This window comes from Ptychodera flava, chromosome 15 (genome assembly GCF_041260155.1).
Source record: "Ptychodera flava strain L36383 chromosome 15, AS_Pfla_20210202, whole genome shotgun sequence".
Classification (NCBI taxonomy): Eukaryota; Metazoa; Hemichordata; class Enteropneusta; family Ptychoderidae; genus Ptychodera; species Ptychodera flava.
The window spans coordinates 1,632,671-1,657,834 of record NC_091942.1 but is presented as its reverse complement, the minus strand read 5'-3'; the positions used below and the strand labels follow the sequence as shown (position 1 = coordinate 1,657,834).

Genomic DNA, 25,164 nt, shown 5'->3' with positions numbered 1-25,164 from the left:
TTTGCTTCCGAAGGGGCGCACGCGTAAAATACTGAACGTGTAACTAAAACTCACCGTTGAAAATTTTCAGACATTCGGTTGTACTGTCAACAATAAATAAGACAGAGCATTACTGCCGACCTCAAAGACTCCGCGTATTTTTTCAACCTTACCAATGCAGCAATGGCGAGAGTATGAGTCTAAAAATATTACATCACGGTATTTGGCTTGAACATGCCATCGACCCGATGAACACGTTAAATTCGGACACCTGAACCCTGACGCTACCCTGACGCAAACCTGTAAGGTGGTGAAATCTCCGATATATATCGGATATTAACTTGCGATTTGACAAAGTCTAGTATCGTCTAGTATCGAAGCTAGAGTCAGTCCTTGGAAGTCGGGTTTGACCAGAACTGTAAGGTGATGAAATCTCCGATATCTATTTACTTGCGATTTGACAAAATCTAGTATCATCTAGTATCGAAGCTAGAGTCAGTCCTTGGAAGTCGGGTTTGGCAAGAAGTGTGAGGTGGTGAAATCTCTGATACATTCGGATATTTACTTGTGATTTGACAGAATCCAGTATCGTCTAGTATCGAAGCTAGAGTCAGTCCCTTGAAGTCGGGTTTGGCCAGAACTGTAAGGCACAGGGCAAGTCATTCTAGTATCGTTTAGTATCGATATTTGTGGCGAAGGGAAATTCGTCTTGGTGTGACTGATGGACAGTTCTGTAATTCTGCTACAACACACATTTTAATCCGTGGTTCAACTTCTAAGCTTATATACACCAAACCATAGACCCTCGAGAAAAACGGGACAGGCAACTGCTGTTTTTTTTTTGTGCGATCTATCTTGGAATATATTACGTTTATTTGCCAAGCGGTCCCCGACAACAATACTTCGTACTTCACACTGAATCTCATTAACGATCAAACTGACGTTCTGAATATGTACACTTTGCTCTTGCAAGGCACGTTCCGAGTAATGACACACAGAATTTTGAGGGTTTTTTGATACCAGTCATGGTGAATGTTCTGGTAACGATGAAGATCACAGTTTTTCTCGAGGGTCTACGACCAAAGTTAAATGTTAAAGTCGACATAAAATAAAAAACAACGGAAAGGTCAGATTTGCATGTTATGGCTTCATTTAACTAACAAATAAACTAATACATAAACTGACGCTGTGAAATCGTCATTAGTATGTGTACAGAACCCTGGATAATAAAAAGGGAAATATATTATCTGTTTTGCATTATTTCTGTCGGATTTCCATTCCCGACAATATTAGAGTCCCCAAATCGCCGAAAAATATAGGGTAAATATCGGAGATTTCACAGATCCGGCGTGCCGAGGCACAGGGCAAGTCATTCAAGTATCGTCTAATATCGATATTAGAATCCCCAAATCGCCGATAAATATCGGGTAAATATCGTCGATTTAACAGACCGGGCGTGCCATGGCTCCAAGCAATTTATTCTGGTATCGTGTAGTATCGATATTACAGTCCCTAAAAACGCCGGTGAACATGGGCGGTTACACAGACGCGGCTTCCCATGGGACAACCGCAGTTCATTCGATTTAGTATCGATTCTATAGTCCCAAAATTGTCGATATGTCAAACTTCTATACTAGATTATAAATACCCGTTATTTAAAATTGTGCAAAGTCGCGCCTTCATGAGTGTCGAGAGACACTTGAGATTTTGAACGACGTGATCAGTCGTGTGTCATTATTGTCATGGCATTAATTTCAATAACGATAATCCCCCGATGGGCTTATCTCAAGTTTAAAAGCTTTAGAAGAAAGTGTTTTTCAGTCCTGACAGTGTATAACCTAATCATGGCGATGACTGATGTTTTAATATTTCTGCCTGTCGCACATATAGCGTTTGATTTCACTTTGACAAGCACTTTGAATGTGCGATCCCTGCTCGATCAGTCAGTCGCCGATTTTAAAAATCAGCCAGACATTATATTCTTAAAGAAACTCAACGATGTAAAGATTACAAAATGCCTCATTCATATTTTTACGGTGTTTGACAGTTTTTTCCGTCAGGGACGTCATGTACTCTATTAGCGGTTCGCTCATATCGTGAAGCTTCGATCGATGCTGTAGCTCCATGCATGCTCATACACAGGGCTGCGCCGTTTACACTCAAGTGGAGATCGTATCGCGCTTTTAGCAGTGACTTTGATCACAAGTCTTCATTCGATCAAGGTGAATTTAGTACTGATTTTCGCAAGTCTCAACCCTCAAATACGCTCTCACTTTGATTGTGAGAGCCCTCACTTCAAGCCCTCACATTTGCTCGCACTTCGATTGTGAGAGCCCTCACTTCAAGCCCTCACATTCGCTCGCACTTTGATTGTGCTGGCCCTCACTTTGGCCCCGCACTTGTCGATTTCCGGCACCCTTACATACCTGAAATACACATATATTTCTTTGCGTGTTTGCACATATGGGATTGTTTGCACCGTGTTCCATTTGAATTTCGGTTTAACCTATTTTTATGCATCGTTAAAATGTTTCCCAGTTCATATTTGAGAGATACTATCCAAAGGTTTTTAGGGTTGGTGTTCAACATTTGTGTAATAGATATCAGGGTAATGAAAAATTTGATTTAGGGTAAAACTCAAAATATGTTGTGATTAATTATTCTAATATGTAACATTAACACAAAAGTGCAAGTTATCAAACAAAATATCACCCAACTTTTGAAATTGAGAATCCTCTCTAAGTACTTTATTAAATGGTTTAACAGTTTCACTCAACACCATCAAATTATCACTCATGCTTCAGAAACATTTTAGCTAAGAACTACATGTATTTGTCTGTTAATTGACTACCTTTTTCTGGGCTTAACCTGTTTTTCTTCTCAGTATGATCTCAATAATTATACCAGTGTTCATATTCCATTCATGTACGTAATTCTTCTGACAGTCAAGTTCTCTAACTTCTCATATCTGAAATGTCTTCTCATATCTGAAATATCTTCTCTTATCTGAAATATCTTCTCATATCTGATATTGTCTTCTCATATCTAAAATGTAACTCTTTACTAAGTATTCTCTGTTTCTGTCATTCTGACAAGTGTAGCCTGTGGTGGTATTTTCTGACCGAGTTGTGAGTATATTTGAACTAAGGACTTTCTCTTTGTGAACAAATCACTGAGTTTGTTCCTTCCCCAAACCTCTACACTACCTTCTCCCTGGCAGTCTCATCTGCACAAATATGTAACCAGCCTGTGAAAATCTCCAGTAAATAGCATGGCTTCTGAATAATTGCACAGTCCTTGTAAGAACAGTAGTCCTATGTGCATGGCTCTTATAAAACTATTGTACTTTCCTCTGTTCCCTGCTTGTTGGAACACCTCTAATGCTCTTGAAATTAACATCATACTTTGAACTTTGGTTGCCAAGCTGTCTCCTTGTACTAGCTTAGAAAGGAATCCCCAAAGTATACAACTCTAACGAAAGCATAACATCAACTTTGAAGTTCATGCAGTGTCATCTTGAACTCCACGCTGGTGTCTATCATTTGAAGTTTATTGTTGACATATATTTTGATACTTTGAGTATACATGAACGTACACATTATAGAGCTGTCTCAACTATATAGGAGTATTTGCCAGTGTACAAGATTTATTCCTGTATCAAGATAAAGTGTATTAATGAGGGAATAAAGGTACATAGGTTATGAATTATGAACAACGTAGTCTAAGACTTCTCCTCAGTTAAAACTATAAGAGGTCCTAGACTATGAACAATGTAAGGCATTTCAAAGATTCTATATCAACACACTGATGACTATTTCTTGCCTTTTTTTCTCACCAACAAAGCACACCGTGTACAGAGTGAAGCCAAGATATCAATTTGATTGATATTGAACAAGTTCTGATTACATTCCTCATTAGTGTGTAGTACACAGCATGCAATGTAGCGTGCATGAGATATCACCATCATGTAAACCAGTATAGTACAATTGTAAAAGGGCTTACATCCTATACCTTCATTCCTTTTCAATGGTACAAGTCAAATGATGAGAGTATTTTATTAGTAATGTACCCGAGTACCCTTCATAACCATTTACCCTTTTAGTACCAAAGTCAATTTTTGTCACCTTTATAAAATAAACCTCACTCAAATTTTTTTTAATGTTTGCCAAAATTTTGATAAAATACTGTAGCCAATTAAATTTGATGTCCATTTGATCCAAAATTATCAAAAACATTACAGAAAAATTCATAAAAATTGGTAAAATGTAGCAATAAAATTTTGGTGGGAAACATTACAGCACTCAAAGGGTTAAGGTATCACTTGTCAAGAGTTCCTCAATCATTGCTTCCAAAATTTGTTTCTGAATTCAAATTTTAAAACTTTGCCAGAATGTCAACAAGAAATACCCACGTGTCTCCTACGAATGGAATGATGTTCCAAGGGAAGATAACGAACCAACATTGAGGATTGTCAATCAAATGAATGTTGCCAAGGAAACCAATATATTAGCATACAAAAGCAAAGAGAAGAAGAGAAAAATGCTACTGACACCTGTCTCAACAAGAGAGACATCTTCCAAAGCAGGATCAGTGTAAGTCAAAATGTTTATCAATCAAAAATTGATGGTACAATTACGTGTATGCATGGTTTCTAGAATATTGAGACAAACAAATTGTTATCATGTATATACTAGTATTTATGTTCTAGCAAGTAAACTGAGCATAACTTTTCTTTGAGCCTTTTAACACCATGATTCTGAAGCTTGAACAAGGTCACTGAGTAAAAACAAAAGGATTGGTGTTGAATATACAACACCATGGAGGGCCTAATATGTCAGTCAGGATGATCATGAGGTATATCACAAGATTGGTTGTAGTGACATTGTCAGACACTGTTCATATTATAAACTTCTTGTCCAAATCCTATCATATAAAAACATCTGACTCAGTGAGGTAACATGTGAAAATATATACTTCTTATCAGACATAATAATTTGCAAAATTGTCGTAATCTTCATTATAATTTGGTTCTCTTTGTCATCTGAATAAACATAGACATTTAAGGAGCAAAAATGTACCTGTTTTATTTCAATGGCATTAGTTATGAATATTTATATTTTTCTTCTGAAACACATCAATAAATCAGCTGTATTGTTTTCAAAATTTTCATTGCAGTAACAGAGATAGAAAATGTGATGTGCCTGACCAACAAGCTTCTGAGATGGTTGCAATGCTGAATGGAAGTGAGTTTTCGTCTCTCTGTATTTCCCAGCATTCTCTGAGATGTGATGCAGTTTACTAGGGTAGATTTAAATATATACTGAACAGAGAAATCAACCTCTCTTTGACATCATTGTATGCTACAAAGAATTTCTTGAAAATTCTTTGAGTAAGCCCTGTATTCAATATATGTAATAAGTAAAAGTTTCTCTCATCAAGGAGAATATTCTTCAGTCAGTGGCACATTAGCATAGCGGACATTCTGATCATGAATCAGTAATGGTATTTGTCATGTAGCTGTGATTTATTTTCATGAACTAGCAGTTATATCTTATTGTGAGTGTGCCTTCATGCAACAGATGGTAGTTGTAATCAGGCAAAGCTTGTATTTTGTTAAAGACCGCATCTCACCTTCAGAAATGTTTTGTGTTTCAGTAAATCAAAAGACAGTAAAACTGAACCAAGATACGCTGAAATGGAAGAGAGTAAACGTAAGTATAGCTGTACTATCAGCAGAATATTTAATTTGAACCATTGTTGACACTTTACATTAATCAGCTGTATTCTGCAGTCAAGGAAAGCTAATACAGATTTTGTGCAAATATAAGATGTGATTTTATTAGTAGCTTGACATCAGAAAGTGTTGTAAGATTTGTTCACACCCATAAGTATTGACTACAACTTGGCCAGGGTTGAGATTATCCTCTCTGGGCAGCAGTTTTGGTTGTATCCATACTTGATCATTTAACATCAGTGCCTGCCCTAACTGGGACAAGGGTGCCCTAACTGGGACAAGGGTGCCCTAACTGGGACTAGGGCTTGCATACTGAATCAACACAAATGATTGGGTCAGCTAAAATTTAATGTTGGACCTACACCAATATGTGCTATATTGCTCAATGAAATTCACTAAGTTGCTGAACTTATCATTCAAAGTTTAAAAGAAGTGACATCAAATCAATCACTTGTGATTGTTGAGTTTTGCCATTCATTGCAAGGATGGCGTTTCCTTTTTTTTCAAACTCTTATTTTATGTGTAACTTTGTCTCATTTCAGGCTATTCTTGATAAACTGTACTCTGACAGAGTTGATGAGAGAATAGATGCAGCAAAAGTAAGCATATGTCCTTATTAAATGATATCATATTAAAAAAAGGGCTTTATGTGAGATTATCTGAATTTATTACAGCAATGCATGCACTCAAAACTTGATCAAGTTCACGTCATGATCGGTATAACATATTCCATACATACAAAGTGTGGCTTATTGAGCAAAATAAACTCTCCAGACTTGAGAGTTGTCTTCGGCCATTACAGTTTACCAGAATTTTCCATCTGATTCTTTCAAACTCCTGCAACAGTCAATGCTGCTTGTGCAACATAATCCATACTCTGATAAATTCATCAGTCTGGTGGCATTCAAAATATTACGTCTCAGCTGTTCTTCTGTCTGTGTAAATAATGTCCTCATCCTTTATGCTCACTAATTTCTTTCAATTTTACATTTTTCAGCACCTTGGAACCTTGCGAGTGAATAATGATGATGTTCTTCTTGGTCTCAAAGAAAAGGTGAGGTCAATTCCAAGTATATGTATATATCAGGGAGACATTTCCCTGTGTATCATAATGCTACATGAATACAAGCAATTTGGTCAAAGGCACAACGTTTCCTGAAACGATATGAACCATATTCTGAAGTGGTGATGAGAATGCAAGTACATTGTAATATGGTCAATACATGTATACAAAGGCACAATGTTTTCTCAAATAATGTAATCAATGTATTGGTATATTGTCTCCTGAATTGGTGATGAGAGAAACAGGTCTATGGTACATCTACTTCTTTTATTTGAAAATTGAAGATGCTATATGCATGAATCACACAATTTACCACAGTGAGTGGTAGCAGAAGTCAGTGTTACTGCTGTGTCAGTAGAATTGGAGTAAAGGTATAGTCAGTATTTTAAGATGTCATTAGTAAACATCTGAGGCCAGCTATTTTCCAGTATTCTGGTTTCGTTCCAGGTGAGAAAGACTTCAGAAGCATGACAAATACAAAAATGTACTCAAAAATATTGCTTTCAATTCTTTATTTATAATTCACCAGTGAAATTACTTCCTTTTTTTAGGTGATGATGGATTCTGATTTGAGAGTGAAATATGAAGCGTCTAAATCCCTGATAACATTAGGTTTCCATGATGAACCAGCAGTCAAAGTAATTGTTGCAAATCTTCTGCATGGTAGTGAGGCTATCAGACAAGATCTCCTTGAAACTCTGATGAATGCCAAGGACATACAGTACATTGATCCAGTAAGTCATTTCATATCTTGCTGATTTTTATCATTTTTGCATTATTTTCTTTTCTTCTCATGTTAATTGTATTTGTGTCTCTGCATTATTTGTATTTCTGGTGAAATAAAAAAATAAATAAATATATAGTAAATTGAAAATGTAAAAATTCAAAACATCATTGTCATGTACTTCTTCCAAGAAGACAATTTCACCATTCACTCCTTTCATTGCTTAAAAATCAATCCTTTCCATGTACAACATGTTGTTCCAAAATATGGTTGCCAATAGGTCATGTACATCTTATATTACCCATAGTGAGGTTTGATTGATGTATAATGCAGCTAGGGTGAGAAATTTCAATAGGGCAGTGACTTGTACACATCAACTCACTTTGTCATGTGGTTAATTTCCAATCGGGTCTAGTAGAGTAACTTTTTCTTACATGTAAATTGTATCCTGTGTAGAAAATATCACTGAACTTCTTTGAGATGAAGAAATTGACAGCTTTGTTAATTTGATATGCAGCCTACAAAGATGTGTAGCCTGATTTCAAATACGACAGTGTTTTAATTTGCTTATCTCTCACTTTGTAAATATTCACTCCTTACAACTCTGGTGATATGATTTCATCACAGGAAATGGTAGCCTATGCACAACTAGTGGTTGTGTTGAAAGGTTTGTGTCAGCTTAGAGATGAGTCCAATTCCATTGCCTTCAATGCTGCTATCTGTCTTGGTTGTCTTGGTGTCAGAGATCCTTTGGCTACAGACACTCTTCTCAACAGTCTTGATTCTAAAGATAGTCGTATCACAGCAAAGGTGAGTATGTAACTTTCAAGTGTAATCCAATGTCAGAGAATTATGGCAACGGTATTGAGTATGCTACTCTGTCCCCCTCGCTAGAACCCATGTTTTACGATTGTTGATAGATTTACAATACTTTTCAAATATTATTATTGATATTTGCCTCCTGTTCTGTAATGTTTTGCAATTAATAGCCAGACAGCCATCAATCTGATATGTACTCACCAGTATGTGTTTCAACAAGTGTCAGTATACTTCTGGAAAATGATATTTAGAGTTACTGCATGATAAAAAGGAAAACGCTACAATAGGGAGATTGTTTGCATGATGAAGTATGTAGGAAATATTTGAAGTATTGAGGTATAACAATGGAAATGACCATGAGAGTTTAAAGGGCGGTGGTCATCGAAACGGCACTCAAAGGTCGATAGGGACCCCTACGACCAATATAAACACTGTATCCAAGCCACGTTGGTGATTGATGAAAGTTAAAACATGTTGGTCTTAATGTACATCGTAAAATTTAAATGTTGCAGCTATTTTGACATGATGCATCTATATATAGCGCATGAAATACATTGTTTGTAAACAAGAAAGTTGCACATGTGCAGTTCCGATGACCACTTCCCTTTAAGGTAATATGCTCTTCAAAATAGAAAGTTTTCCACTTTTACCTTATAATTGTTACACAAGGAAATGTTTCTCTTTCATGATCAATAATAAAAAATCAGGAGTCACTATACAATGATTGTTAGAGAGGCAAATTATCTGATCTTGACTGATCTTTAAAATTCAAAATAGTGCAATACCCTGTGCTGAGAGTAATTAAATTTTTGATTTTCAAAAAAAAGAAGAGGGTGAGAATTTTATTTTAGGGCTTCAAAATGAGCCCAACACAAGCAGCATGCCAGATGAGGGTTTGAGTAACAACGGAAATTGTCCCCAGGCACTTTATACCGGTACCTTAACAAGTCAAGTACTCTGTAAAATTCAGCATGTTGCCAATGAAGTGGATAAGACAATGTGAAGCAACTCAACTTTGTCATCATTTATATCGACAGAAAGTAAATTTTGATGCTTGATTTTTAACATTGAGAATATAAATAAGTTAGTAGGACTTTGAAGGTTTCTGTTTCATACTTATGTTTGATATTTTGACATTTTGATCAGTCCTTAGAGATTCTGGTCAGACAGATGTATAATTCTGACAGGCGGGTGATCCAAGCTGTACTGAGACAGCTAGAGAAATCCAGTGCTTGGAAGCACAGGGCTTCTGCAGCCAAATTGTTGGTTTATATCGGTAAGTCTTGTGGATAGCAAATTGAATGTCATCACAGCCTGTGATTTCATAAAAGTATGCCTTACTTCAGATTGAAGGGAATAAAAGTGCACATACATTTCAATAGTTATCAAAATTAGAATAAGGAAATTCAGATGGAACAGTTTAATTTGAACTCTTGACCCAGTATTTTGCCAGTGACAAGTGTGCCGATAGGGAAGATATAAATTAAATTTTTAAAAAGTTATTGTCTTTATACATATACATGTACTTCACAGCTGTGGTTAAGTAATACATTTCCCTAGAACAAATTTCAAGAAAATTGATGGATTAGAATGTTCCAAAGGGTACTTATACTGCAGGCATGAAACAATACACGCATATTGACTGTCCATGAGGGCCACAGCATACATCTGTACCCCAAGGGACTGAGTCACCCCAACAGCAGACTGTTTCACAAGGCGGAAGGCCGAGGGAAACAGTCTGTTTTGGGGGTTACTCACAGGCTCTAGGGGTTAAAGATGTATGCTGTTGCCCTCATGACCAGTCAATATGTGTTTTATAACACATGTCATCCGCAGTCATGCATAAGAAGGTACCATACACAAAACTTCTCGCATGTAATATGTTGGCAGTGGTTCGGCAAGTAAACATTTTTTCCCAAGAGTGTCGCAATACTTCTTCAAAATGTTCAATGCACCTTTGCTTATCGTTTTTGTCCATTTTGAGTCCTTGTTGGAAACCAGAGCATTCAGCTGTTCTTCAGAAAGTAGGATAAACCGAGAAATTTTTCGACTACCGTTTCGCTTGGCCACAGAGGACATCTTTGTTTACATTCCAGTTTGTACATGCGCAAATGTCGTTTTTGACGTCAGCTGGCATCATTTGTTGGAACTGATGCCTGGCAGGCAACAGTTCCAACAAATGATGCCTGATGATGTCGTTTCATGGATCAGCACTAAAAGAACATATCCCACGTGACTATCAATTGACAAACACAGACTGTGGATGAGGTGTGTTGTAACCAATTTTAGCCTATTACAAATTGATAAAGCAAACAGTATGCAGTGACAATTTGTGTCTAATTTCAACATGTAGATGAAATGTATACTAATCTTATTAGCAAAACGAAATCTGAGGGCATGTTTGTATTTTTGCATGTCATGAACGGTTGGCTTCAGAGTGACTTTGGGTTCAAAGAAGTAGTTTCATTACTGCTTGTGAAAATATGTGCATGGTTGTTGTATTTTTGCTAACTAGAAAACAAATCATTCCTGACAACAGGTCCACATGATGTCTGTGATCCTGCCTGTGTTGATGAAGTATTTGCTATTCTAGAACACAGACTGTGGAATGATCCAAATAAGGTTAGTACCTGGAGATACAAAGGGAATAATATAATCCCACATCCCAATGGGCTGAGATTGAATGTCTCATATGAGTAAAGGGATTTCTGTTGCAGCGAATGTGAAATAGAAATTCTCCCTGGTGTGAGTCAGAATAAACCGATCCCACACCAATATTCTTGCACTCCCAGAGAGTACCAGGGAAGTGAGAAAGGGTTTCCCTTGGTCCTGAATCCTGATGAATCCCAAGATTACCCAGTCGTCAATTTGAAACACTTTTTGTATCCACATATCTTCATATTTGCCATTGAAAGGCTAGTAGCTGTACCTTTTGATGACTTTTTCACCATTTTGGTTGTGTGTGTCTATTGCAAGTTCTTGTTCTACTCTCCAGCGCATGTTGAAATACTATTTACATGTCAACACAGTGCAGGTAAAATGCACAGTTATTGTTTGCATTTGAACTCTAGTCCAGAGTAGAATTCACTTGTCAATGATAACAATTGAGTTTACACATGTACAGGCTAGGTTGACAAGCCTCATGTGTATCTGAATATGCCCTGGGAAGTAGAACAAAAAAGTGTGGTTGACATTAAAAACAAAAAAGTGAAAATAATAATAAAAACTAACAGCTACTTGCCCTTTAAGACAGTAAACTTTAAGTTAAATGAAGTTTCTTTCGCTGATAAAATAGTTACAATCAAATCTTATAAAAAAGGAAAGAATAAAATTGAAATTTACCGGCACATATTTATGCATGACATCATATACAAGCCATAACATATCATTTACAGAGGCACTTTGAACTACTAGTATTCTCTGAGGACCACAGAATAGTCTTGACTTTCAAATGATGTAATCAGTTTATCACTCACATGATAGTCATCTGCATAACAGGAACACACATGAAACAAGGCAGTTTGTAAAATATCCCTCTCCTATCTCTCAACATTTTACAATTTTTTAACATTGAATTTCATCACTTTTCCAAAATATTCTCATAATTTCATACGTTTCTGAGCCTACAGTACCATGTACCACAAAAACTGGTGTAAACCATTGACTTATGCCATATATAAAAGTAGTATACAGTATTCAGAACGAGTACTGGATATGTCAACGCTTGCTATTTCATCTTCATGTACTATTGAATTTGTGTACATATACATTGTACTTGCAAATTTTCATAAGAATATAGAAAATGATGTCAAACAAGGGGATTATTTTGGAAAATAATTGTTCGGCTGTTTAATAGTACAATGTACTGGATCAGTGATGTAGTGACTGCCTTCCACTTGTGAGTATGGCAAAGAGAAATTTCCATTGCACCAGTTCATTTCCGAACATTAATATCCTCCCCTATGTGAGGATGAAAATGTATGTGATATCTTTTGTAACTCTTTGATAAGAATACAGCAAAAAGAGCTACATTCACACAATTACAAACGATACCAGAAATCAGATCTGATACAACCATAAATGTGATCATATGAGGTTATTACGAAAATACCACAAAGGATGCACGAGGACATTGGCGCAGCATATTGCCCGATGTAAAGAGGAGGGCGATGCGCGGCACCAATGTCCGAGTGCATCCTTTGCGGTATTTTCGTAATAACCTTATACATCTTACATTCCTGACAGGGGCATCAAATTGTCAGAGTAGTGACCGTTTTTGTGCAATGTCAACAATTTTTTGTCCGATTCTATCGCGCCAGTGTGGAACGCTATCTCGGATGGGTTTCTGCAAGTTTAGCAGTGTGTGCACTACACACACACACACCTAAGTACAGTACAGAGAGCGCGCGAGACATGTTCTGGCATTCGTCCAATTGGTCCCTTGAAACCATTCAACAGTGAACGCTCAGATACAGCAGCAGGGGATGGGGCGCCTTGAAACTGTTCATGTTACGAAATGGGTGTTCCGTAAGACTTTTTTAGCGCACGCTAAATTCTATTGTTCTCGATGGTAGATGTATAATAATATGTATTATTTTCTTGCATTGCAGGAAGTGAGGAAAGAAATTGCAAACACGATGGTGTCCCTCGGTATGAGAGATTGGATATGGGAGGTAGTTGAGAAGTAAGTATAGGAAAATGGAACTCTTGAATTTCAAATATGGTAGTGCATGGAGTAGACTAGTCAATCTGCTATCACATAATAATTTATACTAGTTGCTTGAATTTCATTAATATTTGTAGTTTTCAAATGTTTGCTATCTTTGAACTGATCGACTCACACACATTCACCTGTGTTGTCTCTGTTGATTAGTGAGTTTATTGCCATCCACAATTGATCATATTTTACATATACTAATGCAAGGTCTTTGTTGGATTTCTTAATCTTCCCCCTTTCTCTGTTGACAGGTCCAAAAGTCATGGAGGAAACAGTAGTATTATGCCAAATTTTCAGGATTGGAGAATTAATATCAAAATATTTTACATTTGTAGAATCAAGCATACAATCAATGTGTCATCATAGTATCATTTCCCTAATGTTGTTGATGTGGCATTAGTCAGTTTACCCACAGTCCCCTCTATCCACCGGTCTGGAAACGCCTATTGTAAAAGGTGTCAATCACCTAGACCGCACAGCCGAACCGCGATACGAGGGCCAGTCACGTGATAATGCGTACCTTGGGTTTGTCCTGCATGCCACAGTCCCCGATTGTGTGTACGCTTTTCTCGAATTTTCGCTGTTTTTGGCTCTATTAAGTGTTCTCTGCGTCTATCTACGACACGAAGACAGAAATTATCATATCCTGAAACCGGTGTGTGTTTTTCGTGATCCTTATCCCATCGTAAATGATGATAGTGTGCGATAATTTCTGGGGTTGACCACTGCGAGTGTGTTGACGTACGTAGCACAAGCAACGGCTGGAATCACACCGGAAAATTTGTGGTCCCCCTTCTCCTGCAATGCTAGTAGTCAGTGTCTCCAAATATGATCTAAATATGTTTTCTGTGTAATATTCTGTGAAATCATGCCTGTTAACTGAACAGAATAGGAAAGACAACTGCAGAAATGCATGTAGATTTTCGTTGTGGGTCGCACATTTTCCCATGCAGCGTCAATATGGCGAACTCTCGATACGTACGCTCGCTCAGGCAAGGCTGGAACACACCGGAAAATTTGTCGTCCATTTCTCTTGCACTGCTAGTAGTCAGTGCCTCCAAATATGATCTAAATATGTTTTCTGTGTAATATTCTGTGAAATTATGTCTGTTAACTGAGCAGAATAGGAACGACAACTGCAGAAATGCCCTTAGATTTTTGATGATTTTAGCATTTTCCCATGTAGCGTCAATATGGCCACAGTCCCTCTATCCACTAGAGGGACTGTGATATGGCGAACTCTCGATACGTACGCTCGCGCTCAGGCACAGTAAATACCTTTTACAAAAGGCTATCATGTCAACACAATAACAAGTTTGGTAATGAACTACTCAGCTGTCGATGTTAATATTCAGCTGATTTTGCCTGTCTTCTTGATTTCGGGCAATAGTCCATGACACTTGCGAACAGTGCATGGCCATGCCATTTTGTTTTTCGATTGTGATCATAATGAAACCATAATGTGTGGTCCCTTTCAAGCTTTATCTAGAGGGGCAACGTTACCCATTTAATGAAAAAATAAATTATTTAGTGTTTCTAAAGTGAACAAGTTGTAATGTTTTGTGATATTCTGAAAATAACAACCCACAAACGTCATGTTTTTGAACGATCACATTGCGGCTGTCATAGGATCGTGGGTAGCGACATCGATATAGCGGCCAGTTGAACATTGTCAGTGTCCTTTGTTTAAGGTGTGAATCGTGTGTTGGTTCATATCACGGAGTGTCACAAAGAAACCAGCCACGTTTCCAGACCGGTGGATAGAGGGACTGTGGTTTACCCAAATGCTTGAACTCTGTCTGTTTTTAATTCAATTAGAAAACTTGAAGACGACGATGATGATATCCGAGCACAAGGAGCCCTAGCAGTGGTGAGTTTCATTTCTAGTTATCATAGTGTGGTGGCTTGGTTGCATGTTCAATAGAAAATCACAGTATTGACATCTGATAGCATGGTTTCTGATGTAAAAGGGAAGTGTCCAGTGTCCACAATGTTCCCTTGCATACATACAGCTTTAAACAGCACATTACTAGCCATGAGTAAAGTACAATTACTTTCTTATCAATTACTATCTTAACTGGCAATTTTAGATCCACATGCTGACAATTGCTGTGGCCAGTAGATCTTTCACTGCAGAGAAGGGATATTATGAAATCAAGAGAAATTTCCAATGAAGTAATATTGTTAATGTTTATAATGCTTATATATTTAATTTGGAATATGCCATAATATTGATGACAAAGAAACATTGCTTATCAATCAACATAAGAAATCTTCAGAATTGGAATTAAGGAGTGTTGGTGCTGATGAAAATGTTAAACAGGATTTGTCTTTAACTTTGTGGAAATGTAAAGCTCAAGTAGATAAAATAATGACATAAGAAAAATGGGGTCCCCGTGCAGATTTTTTTAGACAGGGCGCCCTCTGTGTCGTCTTTTTAAGAATTTGTCATCAAGCTAGTACAAGATGCTGCCTCAGTTGTGTGTTTTTATACCTCTTTTTTGACAGGGTGTGCTGGGAATGAAGACTGACAAAATTATCCGTATGCTGCTAGAGATGTTAGAATTAGATTCCAGTGAGTTTGTGAGATTACACATCATTCGTACATTTGCACAACTCGGTATGACGGACATCAAGATTATGAGAAGTCTCAGAGAAAGAGAGAGAACAGAGGGACCTCTAGCAAGGTAAATACTACTTGTAACACTTCATTACTACTGTCCTCCTACTAATAAGAATTATGTCTCTCATGGATGTCTCAAGTTGAAGAAATAAAAAAGTTTCAAATTATCTGAAAGAAAAAGTGATCCAATCGAAGTAATTTCTAAGACAAGTTATGTAAGTGGATAGTGCCAATAACTTCAAACTTTATGACAAATTGAAAATGTAATCAATGTACAGTCATGAATCTTTTTTAACCCCTTTGATTCAGAACCAAGTTATAACTTTTAACTATCAAAGTATAGGCTGACTTGTTTTATCATTTTATGTAAATAGATTTTTTTACACTGTCTTTATAAATTCATTTACAGGGAAGCCTCCAAATCATTGAAAGTTTTGAGTGAAATCAGAGCACAGCAATTACCCAGAAGTCCATCAAGAAGTCCCTTGAAAAGCCCATCACCAAATCTATCCAGAAACATGCTTGGTATATGATGATACCCATGAAAACTGTGCAAGAAGTAGGTCTCTGAGATCATCAAGGTGTGTGGTATTCATGCTGTATTAGCGGTGCCAACAAACAGAATTGATGTCAATGGAAGACTTCAGAGATGATGGAATCTGTAATTTGGTCAGGAAGAGACTCTCATTAATCAGACAGATGGTTCGGCTGACAAATACTGGACTCTTGTGTGCAATTTACTTCAACTAAATATTTCTGTGAATACAAACTGATGTACAGAATGACTCTTTTAACAAAAAATCTGTTGACTATGTAACAGATTCAGTTTTAATCTTTTACCAATTTACCATTTCAAAGGAGACGTGTTGATGTTGCTTGTGAGTGAAAACTATCCTGGTATCTCCAATATTTGTACTTTTAAGAGAGTTAACATCTTCTTTGCCCAGTGTCAAAAAACTTCTATTCTATTGATGTTTTGAGCAAGGGTGAAATATAAGAAAGACTGGAATGATAAAAGAATATCATATTGTCAATTGCACATATTGAAGATGTGTATCTTGTTCACTGAATTTTGGTCTAAATTTTGATATGTGTTTTAACCATGAAAAGATTCTATAAATATGATGTGACTGATATTTCTGAAATTCTTAAATTATTATACAAAGTTGATATGGGAGAAGAAATAGGTATTTTTGTACTCTTTACAGTGATTGCTGTATTTTATAATTTGACATTTAATAAAAATTGAAAGTTCCCTAGTCCAGTTACCCAAGACATGAACACGGAAGTACAGGACACACAGTCAAACCTCTGAAAAGCAACAGCCCTTTCCCAGAATCATCATTGTTCATGTTGAATGAATGTTTTCTCAAAGCCAGATTGTAGACTAGATCTTCCCTCTTTTCCGTAGTTCCCCCATGCACAGAAGTGAGATGATTTACAAAGTGTTTGTCGAATATTTTCATGTACATCTTGTGGCTGTGTCATGTTTTTGTATATTATCTGTATTATATGTATTATATTTTTAAAAACCAAAATAAAATGTTTTAAAAATGATTTTTGTAGCATCTTTTTTGAGATTGGTCATTCTACTCACTGCTATTTGAAGTGTTTAACACAAGTCAAAAATTCTGCAATTGCATAAATTTGCCACACCTATATACATAAGGTACACAAAATAACAAGCTCCTGCAAGCTCTCTTTTAGGTCTCTGTACAAAATTATTTTCTACCAGGTTTCATCAATTCTGAAGCAGCCAAGAATGAGAATAACCTTTTATCTTTTATCTGTCAACAAATTAAGGTCCATTGATAATGAATTTAAGGTCTTGGTTACTGGTACTATTTTACATTTTTGCATTTCTGTACCAAAACATGTTATTACATGTCTTGTATTTTGAACGTCGTCTGCTCCATTGGATTCATTGGTAACTTGTTGATGACATTGCAGGCAACATAACCATCATTTGACTAAGAGTGAACTTGAACTATTTTCAACTTGACAACTTTGGGATTTTAAAATGATCAAATTACATGTTTTACGTAGATTATGCATAAAAAATTCAAACGGCATAACAGGGATTCAAATATATCAATGCTGCATTCGATGATGAAAATCATTTTTTTTCATAAGTTTTTCACCTAAAATGAAAATAAAGCATAGGATTGTTATTTGTATGTAAACCTGAAAAATTGGAGCAAGAGAGGCATGTCATAAAAACATAATAGCCCAAACAAGGGATTATGTACTCTTGAGGCAGGAAACTATTTAGGACTAATTTGCCCTCCTCACATCAGGCGAACAGTCACCTACCCTCGGACACATAGTCCCATGTTTGGGCTGTAATATATATAGTACCTATTTTCCAGATTGATCATGTGTCTTCTAGAATTCTTCTACTTCTATGTAAGATTATTATGAATTTCATTCATATCAACTAGTTTCATACAACAGTATGTGTGTATATCAAGGTGTCGTCATTACACATATTGCAAGAGGTTGATCAGTTAATAAGCTTACATTGTATTGCAACTTTTTTGTTTCCCTCAGCTAAAAGAGGGGGTCACCCCATTTTCATTGAAAAGTTGGCATCTGGACAGTCAACCTTTTTTTCCATGAGGGGTTGTTACAACCAATAGTGTAGTGACTAATCGATAACCTATCAAACCTGATAACGAAGTGAAAATTTACCAATAACATGTCAAATCAACTGATAATGTAGTAACGAACCGATAATGTAGTAATTTTTTCTAACCGATAGCGTATCAACAAATCTACAGATAATGTAGTAATTTTTTCTAACCGATAGCGTATCAACAAATCTACAGATAATGTAGTAATTTTTTCTAACTGATACTGTATCAACAAATCTACAGATAATGTAGTAATTTTTTCTAACCGATAGCGTATCAACAAATCTACAGATAATGTAGTAATTTTTTCTAACCGATACTGTATCAACAAATCTACAGATAATGTAGTAATTTTTTCTAACCTATAGCGTATCAACAAATCTACAGATAATGTAGTAATTTTTTCTAACCGATACTGTATCAACAAATCTACAGATAATGTAGTAATTTTTTCTAACCGATAGCGTATCAACAAATCTACAGATAATGTAGTAATTTTTTCTAACCGATAATGTATCAACAAATCTACAGATAATGTAGTAATTTTTTCTAACCGATAGCGTATCAACAAATCTACAGATAATGTAGTAATTTTTTCTAACCGATAATGTATCAACAAATCTACAGATAATGTAGTAATTTTTTCTAACCGATAATGTATCAACAAATGAACCAATAACATATCAAATCAACTAATAATAGAGTAAGGTCAACCACTACGCATCAAAGCAATCAATAACATGTCAATTATCTGATAACGTATCTAATCAAGCGATTCATGGGGAGCGATAGATCGATCGATCCATAGATAGATAAATAGGTCAATCGATCTATTGATAGATAAATCGATCATTTAATCGATCGATTGATCGATCCAGCGATATATCGAAGTTCAATAGATGGTTGATAGATCATCGATTGAGAGATAGATCAATCGATCGATCGAGCCTTAGATTGATCGATTGGGGGAGGCGCAGAGACAGAGGGAGACAGAGAGAGGGGGAGACAGACAGACAGACAGAAACAAAGGAAAATAGACACAAATATGGAGACGAAGACAGAGACAGACAAACGAACTCTCAGGGGAAAAAGACAGACGGGTAGGCAAGAAACAAAGAAAAGATAGAGACGAAACAAAGAAAGATAGAGACATACGGGGACGTAGAGAAAGAGAGCATGTGTGAGTGATACCATGTCTGTGTACATGTTAAAATTGCAATTTCCATTGCTTTGAAAATTCACACACATATTGGATAAGTCACCGATAGAAATAACTTTGTATTATAGAAATAACGGACGACGCGCTGACCATTAACGTTTATTTATGGGCAAGGGCGAGAGGAAAGCCAAAAATTAACGGGCGAGGCTTGCCGAGCCGATTAATTTAGCTTTCCTCTCGCCGGCGCCCATAAATAAACGTTAATGGTCATAGTCCGTGGGCTGGAGGGGCCCACCGTGCACCCCCCCCCACATCCCTACTACATGGGTATTTTTTTGTTCTTTAGAACCTGCTGAACAAGAAAAAAGATGTTAACATTGGATATTTTGGGATGCACTACCTATCTGGGCTGGTTTTTGATTTGCATGCACCGCAAAAAATGGCGAAAAATGGGTAGGGGTAGGGGTACTATATCCTCCCCTACATTAAGTAAACTAGCATGAAATAGCACAAACCATACATTTTTGGAAAGCCCAGATTCTGCTCTTTATGAGAAACACCAACATTAGCAAAATTACTTTGTGTACATAGAATAGGACGACTTTAAAATGATTTTTTTTGACAATTTTGAATTTTTTTTCCCAAAACACCATGTAACAGTTGTGATATACTTTTTATTTAGCAAAATTTTGACAGCTTTTTGTGTTTAAATTATTTATTCCCACATATTAAACAAGAAAAAAAGTGTTAACATTAGATATTTAACTATACACTACTTCTCTGGACTCAATTTTGAATTGCGTGTCTCTGTATTGGGGTGTGCAAAAGCTAGGGGTAGAGGTACAACATTCTTTCCTTGATGAAGTAAACTGGCTTGAAATGCCATATACCTTATAGTTTTAGAAAGCTGAGATACTGGTCTTTCTAAATGCATAAGGTTTCAGTAAAAAATATGACGTCATAGAATTGGATAACTTTAAATCGTTTTTTTCTGGTAATTCAGTATTTTTAAGCGGAAGAAAATACGATATCTATCGTTTCCTCCCTATGAAGCAAATCAAAAAGATTTATGGATGTTATTTACTAATTGCAATGTGCTGAAGAAGAAAATAAATGTCAAAATTGGGTATTGACCATGCATTATTCTCTCTAGTCACTAAAATTGCAAGTTTTGCTACATTGGCATTTTATTTTTATGCAATGAACTAACGCACAGCCTTAAAAAGAAGACTTTAAAACGCACACACATAGTCATATTGCCATTTTCTCTTTCAAGTAAATAGATTATTGATGATTGTCTATTTTATAATTTAATTTTTAAATATTTTTCTATAAAATAATTTTGATAGACGTATTTGGAAAATTGTCTATGCCTCCTTGTCTTACTTATACAGCAAGCATTACTAACAATCTATTAGGCCGAGGCTAGAGCGGGCGTCTAGCTGCACCTCCCCCCAACCCCACAGGATAACAACCTGTAATTTTCAGAAGCCTTGGGATATCAGGAATAAGGAGTGGGATTTAACAGACAAAATATAGGGACTCAATAGCTGTTACGGTCATGTTTTGAAGGGTACCACAAAATCACGATTTTGTGACCCACATGGATTTTTGTCAAACCTGTCTTCTTGTACGTGATCTGCTAAGCTTACTGTTTAACATGACACAGGTTATGGGGTATCATTAGAAAGGTGATTTATTCTTCTTGAAAATGGTATATAGCAATATGCAATATTTTCTGTAGTTTTCATGAAATAGGGCCATAATTTACCCCATACCCCAAAGTTTTATGTCACAAATTACTGTCAAAACTACTCTAAATTCCACCAATTATTTACCTAGACATACTACAAAAGGCAATGCTGTGTATTATATTTGTGTTATTTGCTACAGGTATATGTTAGAAACTTGAAATAAACTTTTAACTGAAAAAAATATTGGGATCCTGTAGCTGTAACAGTCATATTTTGAAGGGTACCGCAAAATCACAGTCTTAATTACCCGCATTCGTTTTTGTTAAACCTGTCCTATTGTAAGTCTTCTGCTGAGCTTATTTTTAACATAATGAGGCAAATGGGGTATCATTAGAAGTAAGTTATTTACTCTTCTTTAAAATGATATGTTGCAATATGCAATATCTTCTATAGTTTTCATGAAATAAGACCAAACTTACCCCATACTCCAAAGTATTATGTCGCAAATTACCGTCAAAACTAATCTCAATTCTACCAATTATTTTCCTAGACACTTTACAAAAGGCAATGCTTTGTATAAAATATATTTTATTTGGTACAGGGACATGTCCAAAATATGAGTTAGACTTTTAACAGACAAAATATTTGGAATGAATGACTGTTACTTGCATATTTTGAAGGGTACCGTGAAGTCAGAGTATTACCGACTCGCATATGTTTTTGTTAAATGTGTCATCTTGTAAATCTTCTGCTGAGCTTACTATTTACTATAGCTCAGCTTTTGGACTGCCATTGGAAAGACAATTTATTTGGCTTTCAAACGACATATTGTAATTTGCAATATCTTCTGTAGTTTTAATGAAATAGGACCAAACCTTACCCCATACCCCAAAGTTTCATGTCGTAAATTACTGTCAAAAGTAGCATTTAATTTCGATAAATTCTACAAAAAAGACAAACTTTGTATGAAACCTATTTTATTTTTTAAAGAGACATTTCCAGATATGAATGATACCATTAACATGATAATTATTGTGATTTAATAGATGTTAGCATCATGGTTTGAAGGATAGCAGGATGTATGTTACTGAAAGTACCCGTGAAATTTTATTAAACAAGTTTCATGAAATTTATCTGCCAACCTTTATTTTATCCGTAACGCATATTGTAGGGTATCATTACAAAGCTTTTATCACTCTTTATTTTAGCATATCATAAAGTGCATTATCATCTTAAGTTGTAATGAAATAGCAAAAACTTACCCCAGCCCTTAGTTTTATTTGCAAACTACATCTGTTCGAAAACTTTGCAGTTTGCGAATTTGGGATATGGGGTAAGTTTGGTCCTATTTCATGAAAACTATTGAAGATATTGCATATTACAATATGTCACTTTAAGGCAAAATAAATTTTCTTTCCAATGATAGCCTATAAGATAGGTTAGAGTAAAATGTAAGCTCAGCAGATGACTTACAAGATGACACATTTAACAAAAACACATACGAGTGGGCAAGACTGAGACTTTACAGTACCCTTCAAAACATGACAGCAACAACAATTCACTCCCAATATTTTGTCTGTTAAAAGTCTATCTAATATTTGTGACATGTCTCTGTAGCAAATAAAACAGATTTCATACAAATCATTGCTTTTTGTAATATGTCTAGGTAAAAGTTTTGTAGAATTTGAAATTAGTAGTGACAGTAATTTGCAATGTAAACTTAGGGGTGTGGGGTAAGTTTTGGTCTTATTTCCTGAACACTAAAGAAGATATTGTATATTACAATGTGTCATATCAAAGAAGAAAAAATTACCTTTTTAATGATACCCCAATAGCGGGTTATGTTAAAAAAATAAGCTCAGCAGATGACTTACAATAAGACAGGTTTAACAAAACGTATGCGAGTTGGCAATATTGTGATTTTGTGGTACCCTTCAAATATGACTGTTGCAGCTACAGCATCACAATATTGTTTCTGTTAAAAGTTCGTTTCAAGTTTCTAACATGAGCCTAAAGCAAATATACTAAATTTAATACAAACCATTGCCCTTTAATTATGTCCCGGTAAATAGTTGTCAGAATTTGAGATTATTTTGTCGGTAATTTGGAATATAAAACTTTGGGGTATAGGGTAAGTTGTGGTCCTATTTCATGAAAACTATAAAAGATATTGCATATTGCGCTATATAATTTTAAAGAAAAGTAAAGTAACTTTCTAATGATGCCCAACTTGCCACGTTATGTTAAAAAGTAAGCTCAGTAGGCGACATACAAGTAGACAGGTTTAACGAAAATGTATGCGAGTTGGCAATACTGTGATTTTGCAGTACCATTCAAAATATGACTGTTACAGCTACATCATCCGGACATTTTTCTGTTAAAAGTTTATTTCAAGTTTCTAACATGTACCTGTATCAAATAAAACAAATTTGATACAAATCATTGCCCTTTGTATAATGTCTAGGTAAATAATTGGTACAATTTAAGATTAGTTTTGACAGTAATTTACGACAAAAAACTTTGGGGTATGGGGTAAGGTTTCTCCCTATTTCATTAAAACTATAGAAGATATTGCAAATTACAATATGTCATTTGAAAGCCAAATAAATTGTCTTTCCAATGGCAGCCCAAAAGCTGAGCTATAATAAATAGTAAGCTCAGCAGAAGATTTACAAGATGACACATTTAACAAAAACATATGCGAGTCGGTAATACTCTGACTTCACGGTACCCTTCAAAATATGCAAGTAACAGTCATTCATTCCAAATATTTTGTCTGTTAAAAGTCTAACTCATATTTTGGACATGCCCCTGTACCAAATAAAATATATTTTATACAAAGCATTGCCTTTTGTAATGTGTCTAGGAAAATAATTGGTAGAATTTGAGATTAGTTTTGACGGTAATTTGCGACATAAAACTTTGGAGTATGGGTAAGTTTTGGTCTTATTTCATGAAAACTATAGAAGATATTGCATATTGCAACATATCATTTTAAAGAAGAGTAAATTAACTTTCTAATGATACCCCATTTGCCTCATTATGTTAAAAATAAGCTCAGCAGAAGACTTACAATAGGACAGGTTTAACAAAAACGAATGCGAGTAAGTAAGACTGTGATTTTGCGGTACCCTTCAAAATATGACTGTTACAGCTACAGGATCCCAATATTTTTTCTGTTAAAAGTTTATTTCAAGTTTCTAACATATACCTGTAGCAAATAACACAAATATAATACACAGCATTGCCTTTTGTAGTATGTCTAGGTAAATAATTGGTGGAATTTAGATTAGTTTTGACAGTAATTTGTGACATAAAACTTTGGGGTATGGGGTAAATTATGGCCCTATTTCATGAAAACTACAGAAAATATTGCATATTGCTATATACCATTTTCAAGAAGAATAAATCACCTTTCTAATGATACCCCATAACCTAGGTCATGTTAAACAGTAAGCTTAGCAGATCACGTACAAGAAGACAGGTTTGACAAAAATCCATGTGGGTCACAAAATCGTGATTTTGTGGTACCCTTCAAAACATGACCGTAACAGCTATTGAGTCCCTATATTTTGTCTGTTAAAATCCCACTCCTTATTCCAGGGATCCCAAGGCTTCTGAAAATTACAGGTTTGTTATCCTGTGGGGTTGGGGGGAGGTGCAGCTAGACGCCCCCTCTAGCCTCGGCCTAATAGATTGTTAGTAATGCTTGCTGTATAAGTAAGACAAGGAGGCATAGACAATTTTCCAAATACGTCTATCAAAATTATTTTATAGAAAAATATTTAAAAATTAAATTATAAAAATAGACAGTCATCAATAATCTATTTACTTGAAGAGAAAATGGCAATATGACTATGTGTGTGCGTTTAAAGTCTTCTTTTTAAGGCTGTGCGTTAGTTCATTGCATAACAATAAAATGCCCATGTAGCAAAACTTGCAATTTTAGTGACTAGAGAGAATAATGCATGGTCAATACCCAATTTTGACATTTATTTTCTTCTTCAGCACATTGCAAT

The 25,164-nt window shown here is 35.7% G+C and overlaps 1 protein-coding gene across 4 annotated transcripts in view; it reads left to right on the top strand.

The window, feature by feature from the left end:
* The window catches only part of LOC139150828 (uncharacterized), a 35,410-nt gene extending 18,197 nt beyond the window's left edge, over positions 1-17,213 (top strand). For 2 of the 4 annotated variants that reach the window (XM_070723235.1, XM_070723233.1), the window contains 14 exons: positions 3,081-3,107; positions 4,369-4,571; positions 5,155-5,222; positions 5,635-5,690; positions 6,256-6,312; positions 6,711-6,767; positions 7,328-7,510; positions 8,128-8,310; positions 9,466-9,595; positions 10,859-10,941; positions 12,930-13,003; positions 14,855-14,906; positions 15,545-15,723; positions 16,069-17,213. In XM_070723235.1, the coding sequence (XP_070579336.1) occupies positions 3,081-3,107; positions 4,369-4,571; positions 5,155-5,222; positions 5,635-5,690; positions 6,256-6,312; positions 6,711-6,767; positions 7,328-7,510; positions 8,128-8,310; positions 9,466-9,595; positions 10,859-10,941; positions 12,930-13,003; positions 14,855-14,906; positions 15,545-15,723; positions 16,069-16,192 (1,476 nt within the window). In that variant the 3' untranslated portion in view covers positions 16,193-17,213. The remainder of the gene's footprint in view (positions 1-3,080; positions 3,108-4,368; positions 4,572-5,154; positions 5,223-5,634; positions 5,691-6,255; positions 6,313-6,710; positions 6,768-7,327; positions 7,511-8,127; positions 8,311-9,465; positions 9,596-10,858; positions 10,942-12,929; positions 13,004-14,854; positions 14,907-15,544; positions 15,724-16,068) is intronic. The other 2 variants (XM_070723236.1, XM_070723234.1) reach the window with 1 other exon arrangement.
* The last annotated feature ends 7,951 nt before the right edge of the window (positions 17,214-25,164 follow it).